Raw genomic sequence first — 22,176 nt, forward strand, 5'->3', positions numbered from 1 at the left:
AAAGAGTGCAATTATTGCTCAAAAGACTTATTGTATAGGAAGCATGATGCTTTGCAGGCTGAGGTTACAATGAAGTGGGATAAAGCCCACTCTTCAAAACTCTTTAGTCTTTTCCCCACACATTGCCCCCTTTCCTGAACTAATAGCTCTTGCACTTCAGTTTAGAAACCAAATCTGCCCTTTTGTAATATGAAAAAAACTAGAACAGATCTACAGTGATCTGATAGTTGTATACCATCACATAGTCTTAGGAAGAGTCCAGTGAGTCCTTGATTAGTTCAGTTTAAATCGCACATTAATTCATCAAAACCAGTGACAATGAGGTAGAATCTGCAATGTGTCCCCAAACTCTATGGTTTATGCAGAATCCTCTGTCAGAGTTGTGTGATGGGCTTTGTGGGTGCTAGCACGGCTGAGCCTGAGAGACCCAGTCGTGCATGTCCATGGGTCTTTGGGGTTGGGTTTGAGGTTTGTCTATGTGGAAGGGTTGGTTTGGTGGGGGGTTGGTTTTTTTTTTTTTCTTCCCCCAGGAGAAGGGAAAAGGATAGGACAAGGATCTGATAGATAAAGTACTTTTGGTGCCTGAGGTTTTGGCACTCTGCTATTAAATTTCTTTTTGTTTTCCCTGAAACACAGGCTGGCTTGCAAATCAGTTCTGGTTTTGACTTTTGCTTTCACATATTTTCTTTCAAAATTTATAAAAAAAAATTAAATTCCTCATCACTGGTTCCTCTACACTGGCAGAGGGTCATGAGCTGCCACTAAATGTGACAATCTTTTATTCTTTCAGAAACTCCCAGTAGCAGCTCATGTAGCTTATCAGTAGGAGTCAGAATCTCCTTGTCTCTTTCCCACAGAAATCCTTGGTGAAGTTGGGGGATTTATAATACTGTAGTATCTTTAATGCAGTTGTTAAATAGTTTGTCTTATTTAACTTCCAGTGACAATGTCTCGCTGTTAAAGGCAGGAGAACTGTCAGTGCTGTACTTGGACTTCAAATACTACTGTCATTTTTATTTAATGACAATAGGTAAAGCTTTTGCTGTTTTCAATGCAGATATATAGTTTCCAGAGACAAGACTTTTGAGTACTTCTGAATTGTCTGTTATTGGATATTTACAAACAGGTGCAGTTTTAAAAAATTTTTTATTTCAGCACTAAAGAAGACTTCAATATATTGATGGTAAGAATATGTGCTAATACTCCATTAGGTGTGCCTGAAACCTTGCAGATAGCACTAACCATAGATACAGTATTATCCTAAACCTTGTTTCTTTTCTTCTGTCAATTAAATAGCTAGGTAAGCATTTTAAAGAATTTTTTTTTTTTCAGAATAGTTTTGTGTCTTCCTTTTCCTATTTGGAAACTGTTCTGTAACTGTGTTGAATCAGTTCTGTTGTTAGAACAGCTGACAGAAAGGGATGTCATTGTTTTTAACCATGTAATGTCATTTGCACTGATGACCTACCTCCATATCCCAAGGAGCAGTAATGTGCACAAGGCTGGCTTTGATCCCTGGATGAACCTGATGCAACTTTAGAAAGTGACATAGTACAATTTCTATACCAGGTGTTCACTACAAATAGGAATAAAACTCATTTTAGACCTTGTACTGGGTTTGATGCTTACCCCGCTTCGTCCCTGAGCAAGACAGGAGATCAAAAAACACCCACGATATATGGTCCCAGATACAAACAGTAATCAGGATTATGTTAAAATGTCATTTTAAACAATTTCCTGAAGCCCAAGGATACCTACAAAATATTGTAGTAAGTTGTATGTTTTGAGGGTTACCTCTGCTCTGTTATACAGCTGGCATATGCTTGGGGCATGAAGGCGATAGTGCGTTACTCAAGTGCATCTCACTGAAGATAAATATTTAAAAAGATGGGAGTGAGGAAGGAAAACATTCAGAAACAGAAGGGGAGGGATCTATTATGGGAAACTGATGTATATGATTTTTTCACTCACACTGTACAACGGGAACGGGTGGTTTTATGGATCTTCTGTAGAAGTGAAGCTGAACAAGGATAACCTCTTTCTTAAGGTAATGGTGATGTTGGATCTCCCTATGACAGAATTCACAGTATTGCAACATGCAAACATCTCAGGACAGTGCTTAGACATGCCTATGTGTATACTGTGTAAAGTATTTGTCTTTTGCCTTAATTTCATACAAGGCACCAAGGAGAAAAGACAAGAGCTCTGCCTATGAGACAGTCACTGAGACTCAACTCCACAGCTCCAAATGACACTGAGTTTGCCAGCAGTGAGATGACTTCTCAGGCCAGAGTAGGGATCAAGTAGGGAATCTTGCATCCAGCCCGACAGCATTGTGCAGACTTTCATAGAGCACTCTGCAACCCAAATGCACGAACTAGGATTTGTATGAACAAAACACCTTTATCAGAAAGAAGTTACCATGGCACGTACTGCTGATTGAAGAAGTTTCTGTAGGTGGTGAAGCATGGAACTGCTGTGCTAAGGTTGGACGTGCTCCCATTGACATAGGTACCTCCATGAGTAGTAGGTGCTCAGATGAAGCCTACCTCCTGCACACCTGCACAGCCTAGCATTGCATTTGAGGCTTGTCAGTACGACCACAGCCATCTATGCACGTACTCTTGAGCATAACAGAGAGAAGCAATTTTTCTTTTTAAATACACATTTTTCACATTCCATTAATATATGAAGACATAGCCTGTCTTTTTCATGGTAGAATTATTTCAGTATAGCGTGTCTCATTTAAAAATAAATCGTCTCTCTTATTAAAAGACTAGAAGAGTATCCATCGATTTGACAGGTTCTAAAAAATCTTTCCAAGCCAATTCACTGGCAGCAAAATGAAGAGACAAGTCATTTCCATGGTGATGCCAAATGAATAACTCTAGAACAGTTGAAGAATGAATCCTGACCTGGGTAGGTGTTGTGTTTTAAGTCCAGTAACCATGCAACCAACAAGGACTCTTCATGCTACATGTCCATAAAAAAGCTTATTTTCATTCATGCTGGGTTTTTTATTTTGCATTCTTTAGAAGCTTCTGGGTTCCATGTCTGGTGGGTAGTATTGTGTTTAGAAGTATACAAAAAATGTGCAGAACAACAGCTGAAAAAAAGGCACTCTTCCAAGAACCTTCAGCTTCTCCCAAGTTCAGTTGGCACTGAATCTACTTTGAGAAAAAGTTACTCTGAAAAGTTTAATCAACTGAGGTCAGTTTTTCTTCTTTCAATGAAATGCCCTGTCTAATCCAGTGATCTTCAGAGAAGAAAACAATGAGTCATTATTTTCTGACATAAGGAAGAATTTTTATGCTTTTACATCAGCTTATACATAGATATTAGAATTTTATTATCATATTTAACATAACTTTAAAATGCTTGTTTTAAAGATATGCATCGTAATCATCCTTAATTTTAAAATAACTTGTTTACAAGATCTTTTGTTTTCCTTTATTTAAAATGATTTCCTGGGGAGATAAGTATTTATGTAATGAGTTACATGAACTAACTTGCTGGTTATGTTCCCTTTCTCACACCTGAGAGTTAGATAACGTCTTTTCATAGTCTTTTTGTTCTTAGAATGCTTTGGTTTTCACTTTGCATGGATTAGTCATTGAATGGGAATATATTTGACTATGTAAAGAAATGAGCATAATGTGTACCTACAGAAGAGGCCTACACTAGTTAAAGTAATTTCACTCTTACCTAGGAACTTCCACCAGATTTTCGTTGGTTTTTTTTAAAAAAGCTTGTACAGAAAATTATTTTTTGTTTCAGAATCTTCTTTCTAACAGTCTTCACATTGACATAATTGTAAAATTAATTAGTACATCTACAGTAGGTGATATTTAAAAAACAACAAAAACAACACAGAGCACCTAAATTATTGTCATTTTTGCAAATAATTATTTTTATTTCCTCCAACTTTTGAAAGACCTTTCGTGTACTTAGTCCTTCCTTGACAAGCTGAATTATCTGTAGGATTTTGTACTGGATTTATTATTTGCCAAAGCCTTGAAGTGGAGAGGAGAGACAACTGTTGAAGCTTGGGAGTTTTGAAATGGGTAGCACTGACTATATAGGTGGGGATGGTCAAGAAAGACAAATCTTCACAGGGTACTGGTGCACCTCCTCATTGGTCCATCCTCCAGGGCTGTTTCATATTGAGTTATTTCAGCTCCTTTGTGATTCATCCACTATTTTTCCCCCCAAAATTCATTACCACAATAACTTCACTTGTCAAGGATAAACACATTAGTAAGAGCTTGCATGTTTGGTAAACAGAGCAGAGCAGTAATTCTTCCAGAATTACCTTCTTAGCAAAGGTGGACCCCTTTGGGTGGAACCAAAGTTGTTTGAACCGTGTCCCAAGCCTGGTGTACACCCCCATGGATGTGGATGTCTGCCCAGCCCTGTGTGCCCAGGTCTGGGTGCAGAGTGCAGCTCTGACCATAGCTACAGTTAGCTACGGCGAGAAATAAAAGAAGGATTTGGTTCTGTACCCAAATACCAGCAGGTGAGTTGTGCCTGGAAAAGTATCAGTGGTTTTGCTTCAGATGTGCTGACGTATTCATTGCAAGAAAGCCATTAGACTTAGGGGAGATAATTGTACTAAATTTTGTATGTTTTGAGTAATTTGTGAGAGCTTTTGACTCAATCAAATGTTAGCTTTTAGAGCAACATACACATCAAAATGGACACATGACACAGCTTGTGTAGTGCACAAATAGGCAGTTTTCTCAATTATTTGCTGAAAACTGAGTTTGGAAGCAGGGCAGAATGAGCAGAAACCTGATTTCAGATATATGCAACTCAGTAACATATAGTGGTACAGTCCTTAGCTTCAAGTTTGCAGGATAGGTTCCTGAATTGCTTTATTATATGCTATAATATATTATTATATAATAAAAGACAGGGTGGGTGACAGGTTAAAATCTATTGTGCTACGCTAACACAATGATGCCTTGAATAACTAAATTTTTCTAAAGGTTTATGCATTTGGTGTAAATCAGTATTATCTGGACAGTTTACGAGTTAAAATTGGAGATGATAAGGGTTTGAGGAACACTAAGGCAGGTAACAGTTGTCCGTAACCGGGATGACAGTGGGCTATGCAGGAACAGGGTGGAGATTACTGGTTGCCTGCTTCTTTAACTGGTGACACTGCTACTATACGTGTTTTGATGAAATTAGCTGATGAGCTAAAGTTAAAAGAGAGCAAAACAAATGAATGACAATGAACACTGAAATAATGAAAATGTCACGATCCAGATGTACGTAAGTCTAGATCCTCTGCTCAGGAAATGAGCAACAAGCATCTCAGGTGTATGAAGGGCATGGGTTGAGTGATGAGGAGCTGCCAGTATGATATGATTATGAGAAAACGAAAGTAATCTTGAGATGCCTTGGGAATATCTTCTAGCAGGGAGGAAACCACTGACATGTTTGTGGGGAGGCCTTGAGCCTCCCCATGGTTCTAGGTGCCTCTGTTTGAGGACAGCAGCTCCAAACTGATGGGCAGACAAGGACTGCAGTGCTGCCTGTCCTCTTGATCATCCTCTTCAGAAAACTTGTCTTTTTCAGCCTGATCCTCAGTGGGCACCTGATAGCACACTGAAGGGTTCTGAAGCTGAAAAGCTCACTGTTGGCACAAATTGCTGCAATCTTAGTAAATATCAACTGAAAATCTTAGAACCTCATTCCTTTGTTTAGAAGTTTTCTGAAGCAGTACCGCAAAACAACAAGCAGCAGATGGACCAAGACTTACCCTGAGAGCAGGCGGAAGGCTTCTGCAGGGTACTGGATGGGCTGATACAGGAGTGCTTTCCTGGGCTACCGAGGATATCCCAAATCCTCATGTGAGGCATTGAATGAATAGTCATGTTCCAGTCCTTGGGAGAGGCAAAGAACAAAAAGCCGTAGCAGTATCCAAATACTATTGTGATGTGTTCAGTCAAGATGTTGAGTACTACATGGAACCAAGGAACGGGCTCCCTCATCACCTTGCAGAGGTTAATCTGAAGTTAATATGTAAGGCTGCAGTAGGAGTTTGCATGTTTATTTTCCCTGTCAGCAAAAGAATGTAATTTTGATAAAGATTTTGTGCATTCATTGTCACCACTTTGTTTCAGTTCATGGTTAGTTTTTCATTCTTCCTCATGTCTCTTTTGGGTTTTGTTCTTTTGTAGAACAGTTCGTGTCTGGCTGAAGAGAGACAGTGGGCAGTACTGGCCCAGCATATACCATGCAATGCCATGTAAGTATAAGGAGATCTTTGCTATCTACTGTGTATTTGCAAAATGTTTTTTTCTGGTTTTGATGAAACTTCATGCTTATGACCACTTGCAAGCTTACCACTTCATATTAAATATTATTCTTGAACAATCCTCTTGGTTTCTGTGGAGCTTTACCAATTTGCATGCTAGTGCTTCTGAGAGGCATCAGGGATTACAGTAGCAAAAGGATACCGATACGCTAGCAAGGGATGAGCATTTAATGCAAACATAAATTAAAAAATATGGGAGCTCAAAATGTAGTCTCGTGTTCTGCCACTAATGAAGTCCATAAAGCTTTGTAAGTCTCCAATATAAATCACTTGCCCTTCCTACTGTGTGTAGTCTGCAGTCCATTAGAGTGCAATAGTAAATGGTTTTATTTGGTAAGAACTTAATATCCTGTGGCAGCTAATGTGATAGAGCGGATACGAGTCAGGGAAGGCAGCTCTCCCAGTGAAGAAGCAGAATCATTTTACTCCTACAATTAAATGTGGAAAACCAAACTCACTGATGGATCCCTCCAGTATGATCTGCTGTATGTCTCCTCTCCCAGAGTGTTCATGCTTTAAAAGAAATTGCAGATTGATGTCCGTTTTTCCAAGAGACAGTTTAGTAAATCACAGTCCTACCTGTTTGTCATAACCCCTGTGTTGAGTGCAGGAGTGTAACTCTGCAGGTCACCAGCATCAGGGCTATGCTGGGGCTCCTCAGTCAGCTTCAGATGAGTTGGCCTATCTTTGGAAAGCTTATGAAACTGACCTTAAATCCACAGATAGGGGAGCATTTATCAAGTCCATCAAGGTATTCTTACTGTCTGGAGAAAGAATTATTTTAAGCTAAGATATGTAGGAGACATCTGCCTCCATCATATGTGATAAAAGTTTTAGTACCACAACAACATCAACTTGGGAGTCTAGAGAGGCTCTAAGGAAACGTTAATTTGGTAGAGCGGAAGGTCTCTCTTCTTCCTTTGGTGATGGACTAGCTCATAAGAATGTCAAGCTTCAGAGGTACTTTCAGCTCAAGATTTCGCATGAAAAGGTATTGAAAACCAGCTAATGATGTGGCAGTCTGTGGAGCTCTGTCATGATCACTAACAGTGGCCTGAGTTCCCTTGACCTGTCCTAAGATGTTTGCTCTCTTCAGTCAAACTATTCTGAAATGGCTATTCTAGCAGTTTGGCATTGTCACTTCTTTTTTCCATGTGGTGTTTTTGCATATATTTGCATTTTAAAATCTTGTTAAGTAGCAAGGCTGCATTATCGCCAGTAATAACAACTTCACTGGCAATGATGGATTAGATCAGATCCACTCAAAGGGGACTATTTTAAAGCTTCTTCATAAATTTGAACACCTGACAACTGCTCCTTCGCTTGGAAGGATGGTAAGCTTTTGAACCATGAGATATTAAAATTTTACTCTGTTATTCACCAGCTTCAAGAACGATCAGGTATAATTAACAACTGGAATAATGCCAATTACACTGTTATCAGCAATGGCTTTAAGCCTGGAAATCATGGGAAGACCTCTGAATCAGCCTCTGCACAAGTCTGCACTTGGCTGGAAGTGATCATTTTGTCTGCTTCTGTGTGGATCACCTTTTTGATGGTCCTCTGCTTTAGGTTCATACTCATTTTTCTTGTTTAGATAACAGATGCCTGGATGTCCTCTGTGTAAAAATGTAGCAGGCACGTTGGTGCCTTTGTGTTGCTTAGTAAGTTGGGAGTAGCGGTCCCCGCTAGAGATACCCTGTTAGCATGACTTGTGACTTCAGTTACGGTGGTGCATTACCTACACTGTTTTATGGTATGATAACAGTTAGCCTTAATAACTGAGTTTGCACCCTGGGTACTCAGGGAGATGAGAAGAATGGAGAGTTAGGCCAAGTCAGTTGTGTGCTTTGGTCAAGCTCTCCACCCAAATGGGGCCATCAGTGCATTCTGAACATGAAACCCATTAAATACCTGCAAAAAAGATCAAGATTGTAGATCTCTTTTGAGCAGGGACACTCTCTCCTGTTTAGAGGTGAGATTTCCCCAGTTACAAAATTTCATGCCCTGCCTCTAGGTATTTCTGTGGTTGGAAAATTCTGGAAAACATGGTGGCCACATTTTTCATTGTCTCCTCTATGCCAGAAAGAATGTTACGTACATGGGTATGTCATCAGTAAGGCAAACTAGGTAAGCTGAAAGCCTGGCTGATGCATCTCCTTTACACCAGCATTGTCTCAACAACTGTATTAACTACAGACCTCTGTGCATGTTAACCCTCCTTATGGTTAGATGTGTACCCTTGGTTACACGTGTGTGACACAGATTATAGAATGTGTAACCATGGTTAGGTGTATGACTTTGGGCAGTGTCTGTTCAGGGGAAAAAAAAAAACCAACAACTTCACACGTTTATGAAAGGGGAAGGATTTGTAGACAACAGAAGTAAGCTTTGCAAAAAAAACCCAAACAGATGTGGAACGGAGTAAAGGGTGCACTGTAGTGAGGAACAGTGGAGTATCCACTCTTTGAGGCAGATAATACACTGTCTGTCTTATGATGAACAGGAGGGTAAAAAACTGCAAAGCAAAACATGTTCCTTCAGGCTTAGACTATTCCACTTTGGGCCACTTCAAAGGGGGGTGGTCCCTGAAAGAGCAGGTACAGAGTTTGTATTTCTCTTCTACTTCTGCAGCCTCTAATAGAGGTGACACACTGTTGAGAGCATGAGGTGTGTAATTGGGCTTTTCTGTTGTAATTCATTTTTGAAAGGCTAAAATCAGTGTGTATGTGCCCTGTATTTTAGACTAAGCCAGACTTCTGCATCAGGAATATCCTGCCTGTCCTCTGTGGTAGTTCAGATCAATCTTTTTGCAGGCTGAAATCCAAATCATAGCTACTGGTATTGAAGGAGAGGACCTTCAGAGTGCTGGTATTTTTCCTGGCTATTATTTTAAAATGATCATGAACATCTCAGAAGCTTAGAGTTTGGGAGGTTTTGTTTTGGGACTTTTTTTCTTCCTCTCTTCTTAATGAGCCAAAGTGTTTAAGTATCTGAATGTCATCATGTTTTCAGAAGCGTCAACTGCTGGAGTTCCAACTGGCATAACTTTTAATACATTAGTGTAGCTAGTGTGGACGTAATGTTAGTGCCGACATAATGATTTTTCCAAGAGCATGTGTTACTGAAGAATTCCCTTAAGAAAATTATTATAGCAGAGTAGGTATCTTTACACTGTTATGACTGTGTATACACAGGTCTGGAATTTAGAAGTGACTATTTTTGTAATCAGCACATGCCAAGCAGTTGGTTGCACCTTCTGCGTTTGAAGTGGTTTGGGCTATTTGGGGAAAACATACTTTAAATATCTAATTTACCTGAGAATTTTCTCTGCAATCTGTTTATTGCCTTCAGAGTTACTCTTAGCTCTTTCAGTGTAGGCACAGTGTCTAGCATTTGAAAGCTGATATGTAGAATATGCTTTAAGTGGCATTTAATATGCTTTAATATGGCATTAAGTGCCATCAAAAGGGTTTTATGTTTATTCTGCTTAGATCTGCCTTTTTTTTCCCTCCCATCTGTTTTTCCTACAACTGTCTTGTTCTGCTACAACCCTAGACACTTCGATATAATAGTAATGCACCACCATCCAAAAGGACAATTCGAGTTTGCCTTTTCTGAGGGAGAGGTATGGGAAGGGGCAATTTTGTCACTGTTAGTAGCCCTAATTTAAGTGTTTCTTTTCTGGCAGTTTCCTTGAACTGAAGCCTTTTCTTTGGTTTAATTCGGTCTGCTCTTCCAGGAAAGAAATATATCAAGGTGTCTGCCTGTGTGTGGAACTGGTAGGCTTTATGCTTGTGGTTGGTTGTCCTTTAGGAAATGTTTCAAGGAGAAGTCAATACTGAAGGTAGAAAAAGTTTTGTTAAACAGCCAACATAGACTCTCCTCTTCTTTATATAGCTTTGCTGCCAACTAAACTATCAAGGAAGATTTGCTGAGCTAGTTTAACCCTAGGTGAGGCATTATACAAATTGAGAGCATACCAGGTATACAGTACTGCAGAAGAGAGGACTCCAAGCTTCTTAGTAAAAAAACCACTGTGAGTAATCACAATGGAAAAGAGAAACCAAGAGAGTGAAAAAAGCAGAACTAAAAGCACATCTGACTGTACTCTGTATTTATTACAAGAGTATGATTTAAAACCCACCCTTACCACTATTGAAGGAGCAAGAACGTCTGCCTCTAGCTGTACTTGGCAGATGCTGCTGAAAAATAATTCCTAAAGGTTTCTGTTGGGACAGCAGCACTCCCAGCAGCATGCTGCGATGTTGAGCAGTAAAAGCAATCCCTGCCTTCTGAATGCAACTTCACAGTTTCTCAATTAAACCAAGCATAGCTCTTGAATTTTTGTAAGAAAATTCTGGGTTTACCCTTGATGTGAACCCTGCCAGAGCCTTGAGGGAGCATAGTATAACTGACTTGTGTGCAATTTAAGAGTATATCCTGATGTTCATGATGATAATATTTATATAATAGAACAATGGCTAGCTTTAGATACCATCTTTTATTTTGGCCATAGTATGTGATACTGTCATAGTGTTGTCTGTGGCGAAAGAGGAGTAGGGGGCAGTTGGGCTTGTAGTCCTTCATATTGGCTATGTTGATTCCTTCAGGTTAAGTTTCTTATTGCAGGTATAAGATGCAAGCCTCTGTCATAATACAGTGCTTCCTTTTATTGTCAGTAAAGTTCAGGCAAATGGATTATTTGGCTAAGCAATCTCTTGGATTTATACTGAAATGTCAGATGTCTCTTATATCAAAACACCATTACTGCTCCTGTATGACAGGTCTGTTTTCAGACAACTAGTAAGAAAAAATATAGGAGCCGGAGCAAGAAATAGCCATTGTTTCATGTCCTAATAGGATAGGGTTGAATGAATTGCAAGAACACTTTTAAAAAAAAAAAAAAAAAAAAAAAAAGATTGTCTGTTGGAAGGGGCAAAATGCTGAACAGCATCATAAAGCACATTAGCTAGTTTTAGGCTTTCCAGAACTTAAAGAAAACTAGAATCACAGTTTTGTTAACTTCATCAACATGTTCATTTTTTTCAGCTCCATGTTCATGCATGTCTTTTAACCCGGAAACCAGAAGGCTGTCCATAGGTCTAGACAATGGTACAATCTCAGTAAGTACATCCAAAGATTTCTAGTTGAAATGCTTCCCTTTCGAGAAGTATATGAAGTATATGTGTGATGTTGTGGTGAGGATATTTTTGCTAGTGTTTGGGAGAGAATTTTTTACTGCTAGTGGAACTGAAGCTGTAGTGTAGAAAATGGCAGATTGTGACAAATTTCATTCCAACTGCCACAAAGAGATTGAGTGGGGTTTACAGCATTTGTTAGGCAACTCCATAAACTGTCTTAATTTGTGTATCTCTTAAAAAATAACAACGCAGAAAACAGCTGTTGTTTTATTAAATTTGAGTGCCTTGTTAATCATACCATACTAAAGTTTTCTGGAAGCAGCAATTAAGGGGGGAAAAATAATCTTCTGAGAGGCAGAAGGTGGATCTCTGCTCCATATCTAGCTGTTTTTCCAGACTTCAGAGTTCATGTTTTATTTTCCTTTCACTGCTCCTAACTGGCAGTGTTGTTGCTGAAACATTTGTTTCATTAATGTCTGAGATACGTGTGTGTGGAAAGGAAACAGGGTATTAAAACAAGAACCCGGGACACAGGGTAGCAGTTGACTTTATTCATTGGATTTTTCTTGCAAGATGATGAGTAAAGAGCTATATCACTTTGTGGAAGGATCATAGGTCAAAGAGGTATTTTTCACCTATGCCTCATCAATAGACTCCTCTTCTGGTTTAAGATTATTTTACCATCATTTCAGTATTTTACTGCTGTTGTCTCTGCCTTATGGGCTTTATAACCGAATGAGTGTTTGCAGGTTGACATAAGGACAGCTGTCGGCACTAAAGCCAAGGCGGTGTTTGGGGAAGAGTGTATGACCCTTTTAGATGTTGCCTCTGATCTGTATCAAAGATGTGAAGGTTTTGACCTATAAAGCTATCAATGGCTAGTAGCAAAGATTTTTTTTTCGTGCCTCTAGGAGATTTCTCCTTTTGTATCTAGGAGGTGGGACAGCTGAAATTCCTCTGAAATTCCCTCCTTTCCACTCTCTGAAACACCTGTAATTTGCCAGTCCTGCTAGGCACTTTTGTTTTCACCAGGCCTGTGAGGAATGTGAAGGCAACTGTGAAGAAGGTTTTAAAATACTCTGGCCTGATGGAAGAGATGTGTCCTTTGTCTTTGGGGCATTTTGCCTTGAAGAGTCAGAAGGTGCTTGAGTCTGAATGGAGTCAAGCATTTTCCATTCTAAGCTTAAGAAGGTAAATGAGATATGCAGGTGGTAAACCAACATGTGACTTTGGGTACTTAGAGGTATATATTGCCATGTGTAAGGCAGATTCTATTTTTTGCTAAGCTGGGCTTTTCCCAGTCTTCTGGATACAAGGACCTAAGAGGGGGAAGGGCTTATCTGTGTTGCTTGATTTAGTCCCTTGTAGCTGCAGGTGGTTGTGTGGTAGAGGATTGCACAGAAAAGGTCCTCAACAGACTTCTAGAAGTGATGAAATGTTTCCCTCTCTAGCAAACCTAAGACTTTCAAAAGAAGCCACAATTGTAATGTGCTACAAGAAGTGGTGGAGGGTGGGAATAAAAGGAGAACAAGACTATCTCCATATTCAAGTCCCAGCAATACTGAGGCATTAGAGAAAATCCTTGGGTTTTTGAAAGTGGGTTACAAATACTGTCTGGAGGAAAGGATAAATTTTCCTTCCTGGGCACAGCTGTGATGATTTGTTTAGCACAGGTGTATGCAAGCCTGGCACACTGACCACGGAATAAGAGAATTTACTGAAACAAGGTGACCTTAGTGCTTAATTGCATGGCCTTCAAGGGGAAGTATAGGCAATTTGCTTGAGCAGCTTGAAATATTTGGGCATTAGTCAGCTGTTCCCTGTTAGCACTTGTGGTAATGCCCAGCACCCTTGTGTATGCTGGGTGCAGGACCAAAAAAAAAAAAAGCTGAAAATCATTCTGGATCTTCACTTTGTGTAGAAGGAGAGGACTCCTGGCAAGGGCTGTAAGATGATGTAGTACTCAGTGCTACATAATCTCAAACTAATTTTTTCCAAATGTAAATGGCAATAAGAAAGTGGAACTGCCTTTTTTCTTTTACAAGGAATTTTTGAGATACGGATTTTGGTTATAAGCTAGGCACTTCAGAAATGTGTGTGGCACTTTTTGAGAAGGATGGGCAGCAATGCTATTGTCATAGAAAGATATTCCAGTAAAGCTGCCATGAGGTGAGCTTGTACAGTCACCTTTCCTTGTGAAAGAGGGTGACAATTTTTCTTCTACAGAAAGAGGAAAGGCTATTTTCAGCCTTTTATAACTTCTCAACACAAAAGCTGCACGAACATTTGTGCAGCACAGTAGACCATTCTCTTGAGCGAAAGATTGTCTAGCATTTTGCTTGAAGGGCAGTGGTACCTAAAGTAAAAAAAAAAAAGATGTTTCTATGAATTTTTTTTTTTTTACATTTTACAAACCTTTCTTGAGAGGAAATGGCACTTCTGTTACTTATGGACTTCTTGAGGTCCCTTGTGGAAGCTGAAAGACTTAATCATGGTCATAAAGTTGTTGCTCTGATGTGGAGAAAAACATGCTTTAATGGGTGCAAGTCTCTTAAGATAGCACAAGAAGAAACAGGAAAAGTCTAATAGTTACAATAGACAGGAGACTTCTACAGCCAAGACAAGACTCCTCGCCTAATTTAATCCATCTCAAAGTTAGATTCCTAGATAACGTTAATCATTACATTCTGCAGCTAGTAGAGGTGAACCGCCTTTGGAGACATCCATGATACTTACCCTAGAAACTGTTTTAGAATGGCGCAAATCTGTCCCCATTTCTGGGGAGATTTTAATGAGGGATTTAGTTTTGGGTAGCTGAAACTGAATTAAATTGATCTTTTTTGCTAACCATGCCTGCGTGTAGATGAAGCTGATACACACTTCGAGCTGGGCCACAAAAACAACAGGGCACTAGAATAACTCCTTCAGAATTCTTCCTTGGGGATGGTACTTGTTAAAATAAATTCATCTTCCACATAATCTGATCTTGCAGGTGTCTACAGCTTTGGCGATAAAGAGCATTTTGAATACTTGAGACTGACTCAGGCTCTACCTGCCAAAGTGCACCTTCTCATCTGCCACTTTGGGAAGCTTACTATTTTTTCCTTCAAGAAAACTACATGATAGTTTCTGTCCTCTTCCAGTTTTTGTACTTCATAAAGTGAAAACACTATAATAGTTTTATCATAGAATCATGGAACAGTTTGGGTTAGAAGGGGCCCTGCAGTGAGCATGAACATCTTCAACTAGACCAGGCTGCCAGAGCCCTGTCCAGCCTGACCCTGAATGTTTCCAGGAATGGGATGTCTACCACCTCTGGAAAACCTGTGTCAGTGTTTCACATCCCTCATTCTAAAAGATTTCTTCCTTCTATCTAGTCTAAATCTCCCCTCTTAGTTTAAAACCATTATCCCTTGTCCTGTTGCAACAAGCCCTGTTGAAAAGATTGTTCTAATGTTTAAGTACTGAAAGGCTGCTATAAGGTCTCCTCAGAGCCTTCTGTTCTCCAGTCTGAACAACACCAACTCTCAGCCCGTCCTCACAGTAGCAGGGCTCCATCCCTCTGATCATATTTGTGTCCCTCCTGGCCACACTGCTTTTGATGCAGCCCAGGATACAGTTGGCTTTCTGGGCTGTGAGTGCATGTTGTTGGCTTTTGTCCAGCCTTCCATCCACCAGTAGCCCCAAGTCCTTCTCCGGAGAGCTGCTCTCAATCACATCATCCTGCAGCCAGTATTGATACTGGGGTTTACCCCGACCCAGGTGCAGCACCTTGCACTTGATCTTGTTGAACCTCATGAGGTTCACATTGGCCCACTTCTCCAGCTTGTCCAGGTCCCTCTGGATGACATCCCATCCCTCTGGTGTGCCAACTGCACCATTCAGCCTGGTGTCATTTGCAAACTTGCTGAGGGTGTGCTTGATCCTGCTATGTTATTGATGAAGATATTAAACATCACTGGTCCCAGTATGGATCCCTGAGGAACACCAGTTGTTACCAGTCTCCCTTATAGAGCTTTCTTTGCAACAGTCATAGATGAGTGTCTGACAGTAGTATGAGTTGTCTATTTCTGAAGCAGGGTTGTTTTCTGGAAGACATGAGAATTCTGTCAGTCACTTGTTTTAACAGCATGAAGTCAAGCGTTTAAAGAGACGTGCAGTATGCTGTCAAAATGCCATCATGTATCTGAGTACAGACTGTAAATTCCCTGGGGTGGGAACTAGGTTGTGGATGGGTAACACATAACTAATATATAAAGATTATTAACTCTCAGATTCAGTTGCCTAAGTAGAGGGCTCTAATGCTACGTTGGGATGCATCAGTATACATCAGGCATCCACCTGCAGCTCTGGAAGGGCATGGGTCTTCCTCAGACCCTGTACCATGTCAGCCAGCCCCATGGCCAGGGACTCTGAAATGGCACGCACCTGACTACGGGTTTTGTTTGCCTTAAGAACGGTCATTCAAAACAAGATACTGACAGTATTTCCAGGACGAGGATTTACAGAAGTCCTAGGCTCCAGAGAAGTTTGTGGTGAGTGTATATGTTTCAGTGTGAGGGAAGTGTGCTCCATGAGGAAGTAGTTGAGAGTCTTTGTACCACAGTGGGTGCTAGATTGGACAGTCTTTTCAGATACTCAGGACTTCTGTTTTCTGCTTTATGAAGGCTTTCATGGTACCAGATCACTGTTGTAATAATAAACTTACCTGAAATAGCCAAGACTGATCACTAACTTTTTCAGTGTGGTAAAAATGTAGCTCCAAAAAACTTCTGAAGAGCAAAGAGCGATCTTGCCAGAAAAGATGTTTTTAATCTGTGCAAGGAGGTGTTTTGATTTTGCCATCCTGAGTACTCTGATATATCCCAGCCCCTCCTGTGCAAAAAAGGGCTCACACAGGACTCGGAAATCTTCCTCTGCTCTGTCAACAAGCACCGACTGAGCTGTGTGGGTGACCCCAACCTTTTTAGCTCATTATGAAGAGCCAAGAACTGCCTAATGAGATCTGAGCGTCAGCAGCTTTGAGAGGAACAAAACAGCTATGTATGGAAGGACAAAAAACCTGGTACAATGTTAAAGAGGTTTAGTCAGTGTTTTTGTAGTGCAGATGACACAATGTATGTGCAATAGGGCATGAATTTCTTAAGCAAAATACCTGTCTATTGATGCAAGTAATGCGTTTGGCCTGGAGAGGGAGAGAGGAATGAGTGCAAGGGAAGAATACGTGAAAGTGTAAAGGGGAGCAGGGAGCAAAAGACCTGAAGAAAGATTAGAAAATGCAAAACAAGAAAATGCATTACAAATTGTCATATGCTTTCAAAAAGAAAATAAGAAGCAAGAGGTCTTCAGGACAAAAAAAAGCAAAGAAAAGGAAGAAAAAAGATATCCATTATTCAGGTTAATTGGAACTGTGTTTATTTTGCACTGTATTTATTTATGTCTTTGGATGGAGCAGTGTATTAATAGTACATAGCTGTGGTTAAAAGTATTAAAGCATGCAAAGCTAGTCAATACTTGGGTAAACCTTACAAACTGCAGTTGAGTTTGATTCACTGTATTATAATGGAGAGACTCAAAAGTTTCAGTCTTCCACTGAAACTGTGGGACTGTTTGGATCATGGAACAGAGTGACCATGTCGAATTTATCAAGGGAAAAATGCCAAGAAAAAAGAGAATGCAAACCACACTCTTCATCCCTTCTGAAGTCACCAGCATCTGTGTGCCACCACAGTCAAAATTGGGGACAGCCAAACTGGTGGAAAAGGCAGACATATTCTCCCACTGTGTTACAGCAATTGAAGTGATTTCTCTTTAGGTAACAAGAGCAGAAAGTTAGCATTCATAGCAGAGAGTCTTGTTTCAAGTAGGCTTTGTAGTAGAGCGTTTCGTGTGGTGGTTTAGTATTCTTCAGGCAGTGGTTAATGAAAACCACTTCCCCTGTAAGTAGCTAGGGAACTATAGCAGATTTTTAATGTTCTGTGGTTTGTAGAGTTAAGGTGACCCTGGTATAGCTGACTTAACTGATTTGTTACTGCTGTTTAAATAACCCTCCTCACTGTAGTCCTCAGCGGCCAGGGGAAAGCTAATGGGAGGTGGAGCAGATTAAGGAAAGGATGATGAAGTAGAGCAATTCAAGAGAACATGCTTATAACTAACTTATGAACAGAAACCTAGAAACAGCAAAATATGTAGCTGTTTCAAATCACCCACAGTTGTTTTCCTGGAAGCTAGGATCTATAAATGTTCTACAAATGAGTTTTGTAGCCTCTCCACCTTGGTGCCAAGCAGTAGATATGATGTGTTAGGGTCATCTTGGTGCTGGAGAGACATGTAGATTACTTGCAGTGTCCCCACAAAAAAATGCAGAATTACTTTTTATTATTATTATTATTATGGTTTGGAAACTTTGAGGAAATAGCTTTTTGGTGGTTAAAGTGTCTTCTCATGCCGTTTTGTACTAAATGTTTGGTTTGCCCTAAGTATAGTCTGTAGGCTCCTGAAGTCCAGTCTTCTCTACTGTTGCAGAGTGCTTTTGACAGTGCTGATATACGAACAATTCACAACTTTAAAATTTAACTTATCGTGTGTTTGTAATGTTTCCTTTATTTCTTCAACCTATTTCAAATTAAATGAGTTAGATTTTACTTACTCTGTCCCCTAGGTAGATTAGCTCAGGGAGTTTCTGTGTAGTTTGCTATAAATTACTAATATAATGTTTTTTTGCAGTCCTTGTTTTTTCTTTGTGTTTCTCCAAGTACCTGCTGTACTCACGTAGATGGCTAACAGCTATTTGAAAGCTAATTCATGTGGTGGTGCCACAAAGCCTAACCTTTACCTGCATGTTTACTCCAGAGAGATGTTGCAGGAGTTTAGATGTGGCCACTCTATTTTCCCAGCTTTGAGCAACTCTCCTCTTCAAAACAAGTGGCAGGGGCATCCAGGTGCTCAGTCAGTTTAACCACGTGGGGATTTTCCAGGAGCTGAGGCTGCCATGCAGACTTTCAGCTGCTGTTTTCATCATTTCCTCATGCAAAAGCCCCATCGGTGGTTAAACAGCAGCACCAAGGCAGCAGGACTGCAGAGCCAGTCCCCATAAGTGTGCTCTTCTCTGGCTGCAGGAGCGAGTCTGGCTGGGTCACACCATGCGTCTCTTCCCAGGCAGCTACAGTCTGTTTGAATCACCCTCCTCCCCACGCACCACTGCTTGTTCTCCACAGTGAAGCAGCAGCCAACAAGAAAATCTGTTTCTGAGATACCAGCATAAATATTAACCAATGGTGGGGTAAAATCAAGGGGGAGAAGAAGATCTGGGTTTCTATTTGAAGCACTGAGAGAAATTTGAACAGAAACCTGTAATGTATTCCCATCATGGTTTATTGGTACCTAGGTTGGACTGAGCACCTTCAAGGGGCTCTTACATATTTATGTTGAGTTTCCTGAGTATTCAGGGTGGGTCATAGTGTATACACACACATGGATATATGTGTATACATACATGCATGTGTGCACACACAGCTGTGGACACATGCAGGTTTCTGCCCAGGCAGTCCTGAGTGGGAGGTGTTTGCTACATGCCAGATCTCAGACCTCTCGTTTTGTGGTACCTGGGCTCATAGCCAGCCATTTCTGTCAGCTTTTTTGACTTTTTTAATAGTTCATCTTTTATCTGCATCATTCCATTCAGAAGCAGCCTGGTGTCGTTCCTTAGACAACTTTAAAAAGTGAAATAATTTAATTTTTTAGATGAAGGTTGCTCAAAATTAGCAAAAGTATAGACAGGTGATTGCAAAGAAGGGAGAGCTTACCTTGGTAATGAATTCAAATGAAAACACTCTCAAACACTTTACATTTCTAAGCACTGTTTCCTCTGTTTTTTCCTTTCCCGTCCCTCAGGAATTCATTTTATCGGAAGATTACAACAAGATGACACTAGTGAAAAGTTACCAGGGTAAGAGCTGTGCTAATTGGTTTGTATTGTCATTAATTTTTGTTAATGTTCTCTTAAGGAGTGTGAATGGCGAGAAGTTTCCTTTACAGTGATTGATTTTTTTAAACTAATGTAAATGCTGGTTTTATCAATAGATCAATAATGTAGTTTGCTCTGAATTTAGAAGACTTTTAAAGAGCTGTTTCATGTTCTGTTTGTTCGGTTTTGTTTGGTTTTTTTTTTTATAATTTTCCTTTGGAACATCATTCTAGACAGCAAACTGTCCAAAATCCAGACCACGCTTGGGGAAGAGGAGTATTAATTTTTGATCTTTAGTAATCTAGGGTATCTAATGAAACAATTTAGTAAACTAACCCATTTTTTAGGGCTGGGGCATTTAGGACTTTTGCGGTTAGTCTGGTTATATTTTAATAACTGTTGATTTCAGTAATCTCAGTATTATCAGTGAATAATAGCCATAGTAAAAGGGTGAGAAATGCTAATCTATGCCTTTTCTAATTATATTCTGGTATTCGCTAATGTGATCTTTTAAGAAACCTGGCTATTTGCCCTTGTCAAAGCTCTAAAGGACACTCTGCTTGGGATAGGGAATCTTACAAAAGTAGCAAATACATGCAGCAATGTATTCTTATATCTCTTGTTGTTAGACTAAGAGGTGATATGATGTTATATGGTATCATATTATATGCTAAGCATTATGTTTCTGTACCGAACCTCTGACATGTAGGCTTGAGATTTCTCACATACATTTTCAAATATGCATTTACGCATATATTTTGAGTTTTATACCTTGAAATGTTGAGAGGATAATTTAAATCTCTAAATGGAGACTCTGGGGATCACTTTGCAATATTTAGTCTTTAAGAGCACAGCTAACATGCATCAGCTTCTGAGTGTTTTACTTCAGCTCTTTCATGAATGCCTGGTGTGTTACAAAATTAAGCCTGCATTTTTTCTTAGCTCATAAAAACTGAAGAAAAATATCCAATGATGATAAAATATACATGTGAATCTTAAGTAAGATTGCTTCAGTCAGACTGTACAATTCTTTAATATCCAAATATGTGGTTGCTCCACAGTCAGCAAAGTCTGACACACCTAAGTTTCATATTTAAGGGTTGTTGCACTGAAGATCCTATGGACTGTTCTATAGCCCCCTTCGTTAGTAGCTCATCCATTTGCATGCCTGGATTCCATAAAGCAGGCTAATCACAGCCTAGGAAAAGTGAGCTGAAGTCTTTTATTTTGCACATGCAGAACAAGATATGCATGAAACCACCTTTCTTTCTGAGCTCTTTAGGGAAAAGTCTGAAATTTTGGAAGGGAGCAGCCCACCCAAAGCCTGGGGAGCATAGCATCCCTCATAAAATTAAAAAAAAAAAGGGGGTGGGGGGGAGGAATGAAGGCCATTCTCATGACCTTTGGCTGCAACGTGCCAGATGACCGGGGGGAGAAAAACACCCCTAAAAAAATAAAAAAAAAAAAGGGGGTGGGGGGGAGGAATGAAGGCCATTCTCATGACCTTTGGCTGCAACGTGCCAGATGTGCTGCTGCCACAGAGCGTTGGAAGAGGCCTTTGGATAGCAAGATGCCATGGAGAACCTCCACGGTTTGTCCTGTGGAAGAACCCCAAGAGTTCAAACTGCATCCCCCTGTTAGTGCTGCAAATGGCAATCAGAGAAGGGGAAAGACAAGTCCCAGTGTATTGCTACAGGAGGGACAAGACTCAGTGAATGGCTATTCAGATTTAGTAGGAAACTTCCTGGAACAGCAGTTGACAGCTGCTAGGACACAGACAGGCAGGTGGTGGGGATGAAGGAGAGCTTCTACATGAAGACACACTCTGCCCAGTTCACTAGTAGTACTGGTAACCCATGCTGAGCTGCACAAACCCCTCTGGGCTGTTCCTCTGTCTGAACCAGGAATGACATTGCATTGAGTAGGTTACAGCAACCCAGGGACAATCTCAGCTTGCCTCGGCTCCACTGGAAAGTGTCACCCAAAATCCCAAGAAGCAATTGCAGCAGGCATGGTGCAAGGGACAAAAACAAAGCAGAAGTTCCCCAGTGTTTGCAGCGTGCCAATGACCTGGTGCTGCCTGCTGCCCCACAGTGCAATGGCTCCTACCACCCCCATCCATAGAGATACGCTCACTGATTCTCTGCTCTTCACACCACACGTTGATGGGGGAACGCAGCTTCCTCACATGGCCATACTGAGATATAGGGGTTGGCATAAGCATCTTGGCAAAGCCCTGCAACAAGTTAAAATAGAAATAAAAAGGAGCATATAGTTTTGTTGGATATGGAGGCCTTCTAGTTGTTCATTTGTTAAAAGCCTTACCTTTAAAAAGTGTTGATTTTGTTTAAAGTTTTCAAGTAAGGCCTTTATATTTACTCAAAGGGGGGGGTAAATAATTTTATTTTGCCTACCAAGGGGTTTTAGCTTAGCCATGCTGGTTGGTATTGTATGTGCTAGCTGTTTGTAAGTGTTCAGCAGTGCTCTTAAAAGAAGCACCGCGTCCAGAAACTGGTGGGCTGTCAATCATCTCCCACAGCAAGGTGTAATTATAAGTAGCTGAAGTTGCTGTAGTGATTAAAGAACATTAGTTGTGTCTTGAACGACCATAAATATATTTACCAAATGATCTGCTAATGTCAGAGAATGACAGCAGGCACATAGGCTGTGCTTTGGTCTTGGCTGGTGTCTGCAGCCAGGTCCGGTGTTATACAGTGGCCTGGCACCAGCAGCGTATGTGG

The 22,176-nt window shown here is 40.4% G+C and overlaps 1 protein-coding gene across 1 annotated transcript in view; it reads left to right on the forward strand.

Annotated features, from left to right (window-relative positions):
* WDFY2 (WD repeat and FYVE domain containing 2) overlaps positions 1–22,176 on the forward strand; it is a 65,519-nt gene that overhangs the window by 26,475 nt on the left and 16,868 nt on the right. The window contains exons 2-4 of the mRNA XM_010141356.1: positions 6,189–6,256; positions 11,378–11,451; positions 19,363–19,417. Coding sequence (XP_010139658.1) covers positions 6,189–6,256; positions 11,378–11,451; positions 19,363–19,417 — 197 coding nt within the window. The remainder of the gene's footprint in view (positions 1–6,188; positions 6,257–11,377; positions 11,452–19,362; positions 19,418–22,176) is intronic.

This window comes from Buceros rhinoceros, unplaced genomic scaffold, assembly GCF_000710305.1.
Source record: "Buceros rhinoceros silvestris isolate BGI_N320 unplaced genomic scaffold, ASM71030v1 scaffold1878, whole genome shotgun sequence".
In the NCBI taxonomy this organism is placed as follows: Eukaryota; Metazoa; Chordata; class Aves; order Bucerotiformes; family Bucerotidae; genus Buceros; species Buceros rhinoceros.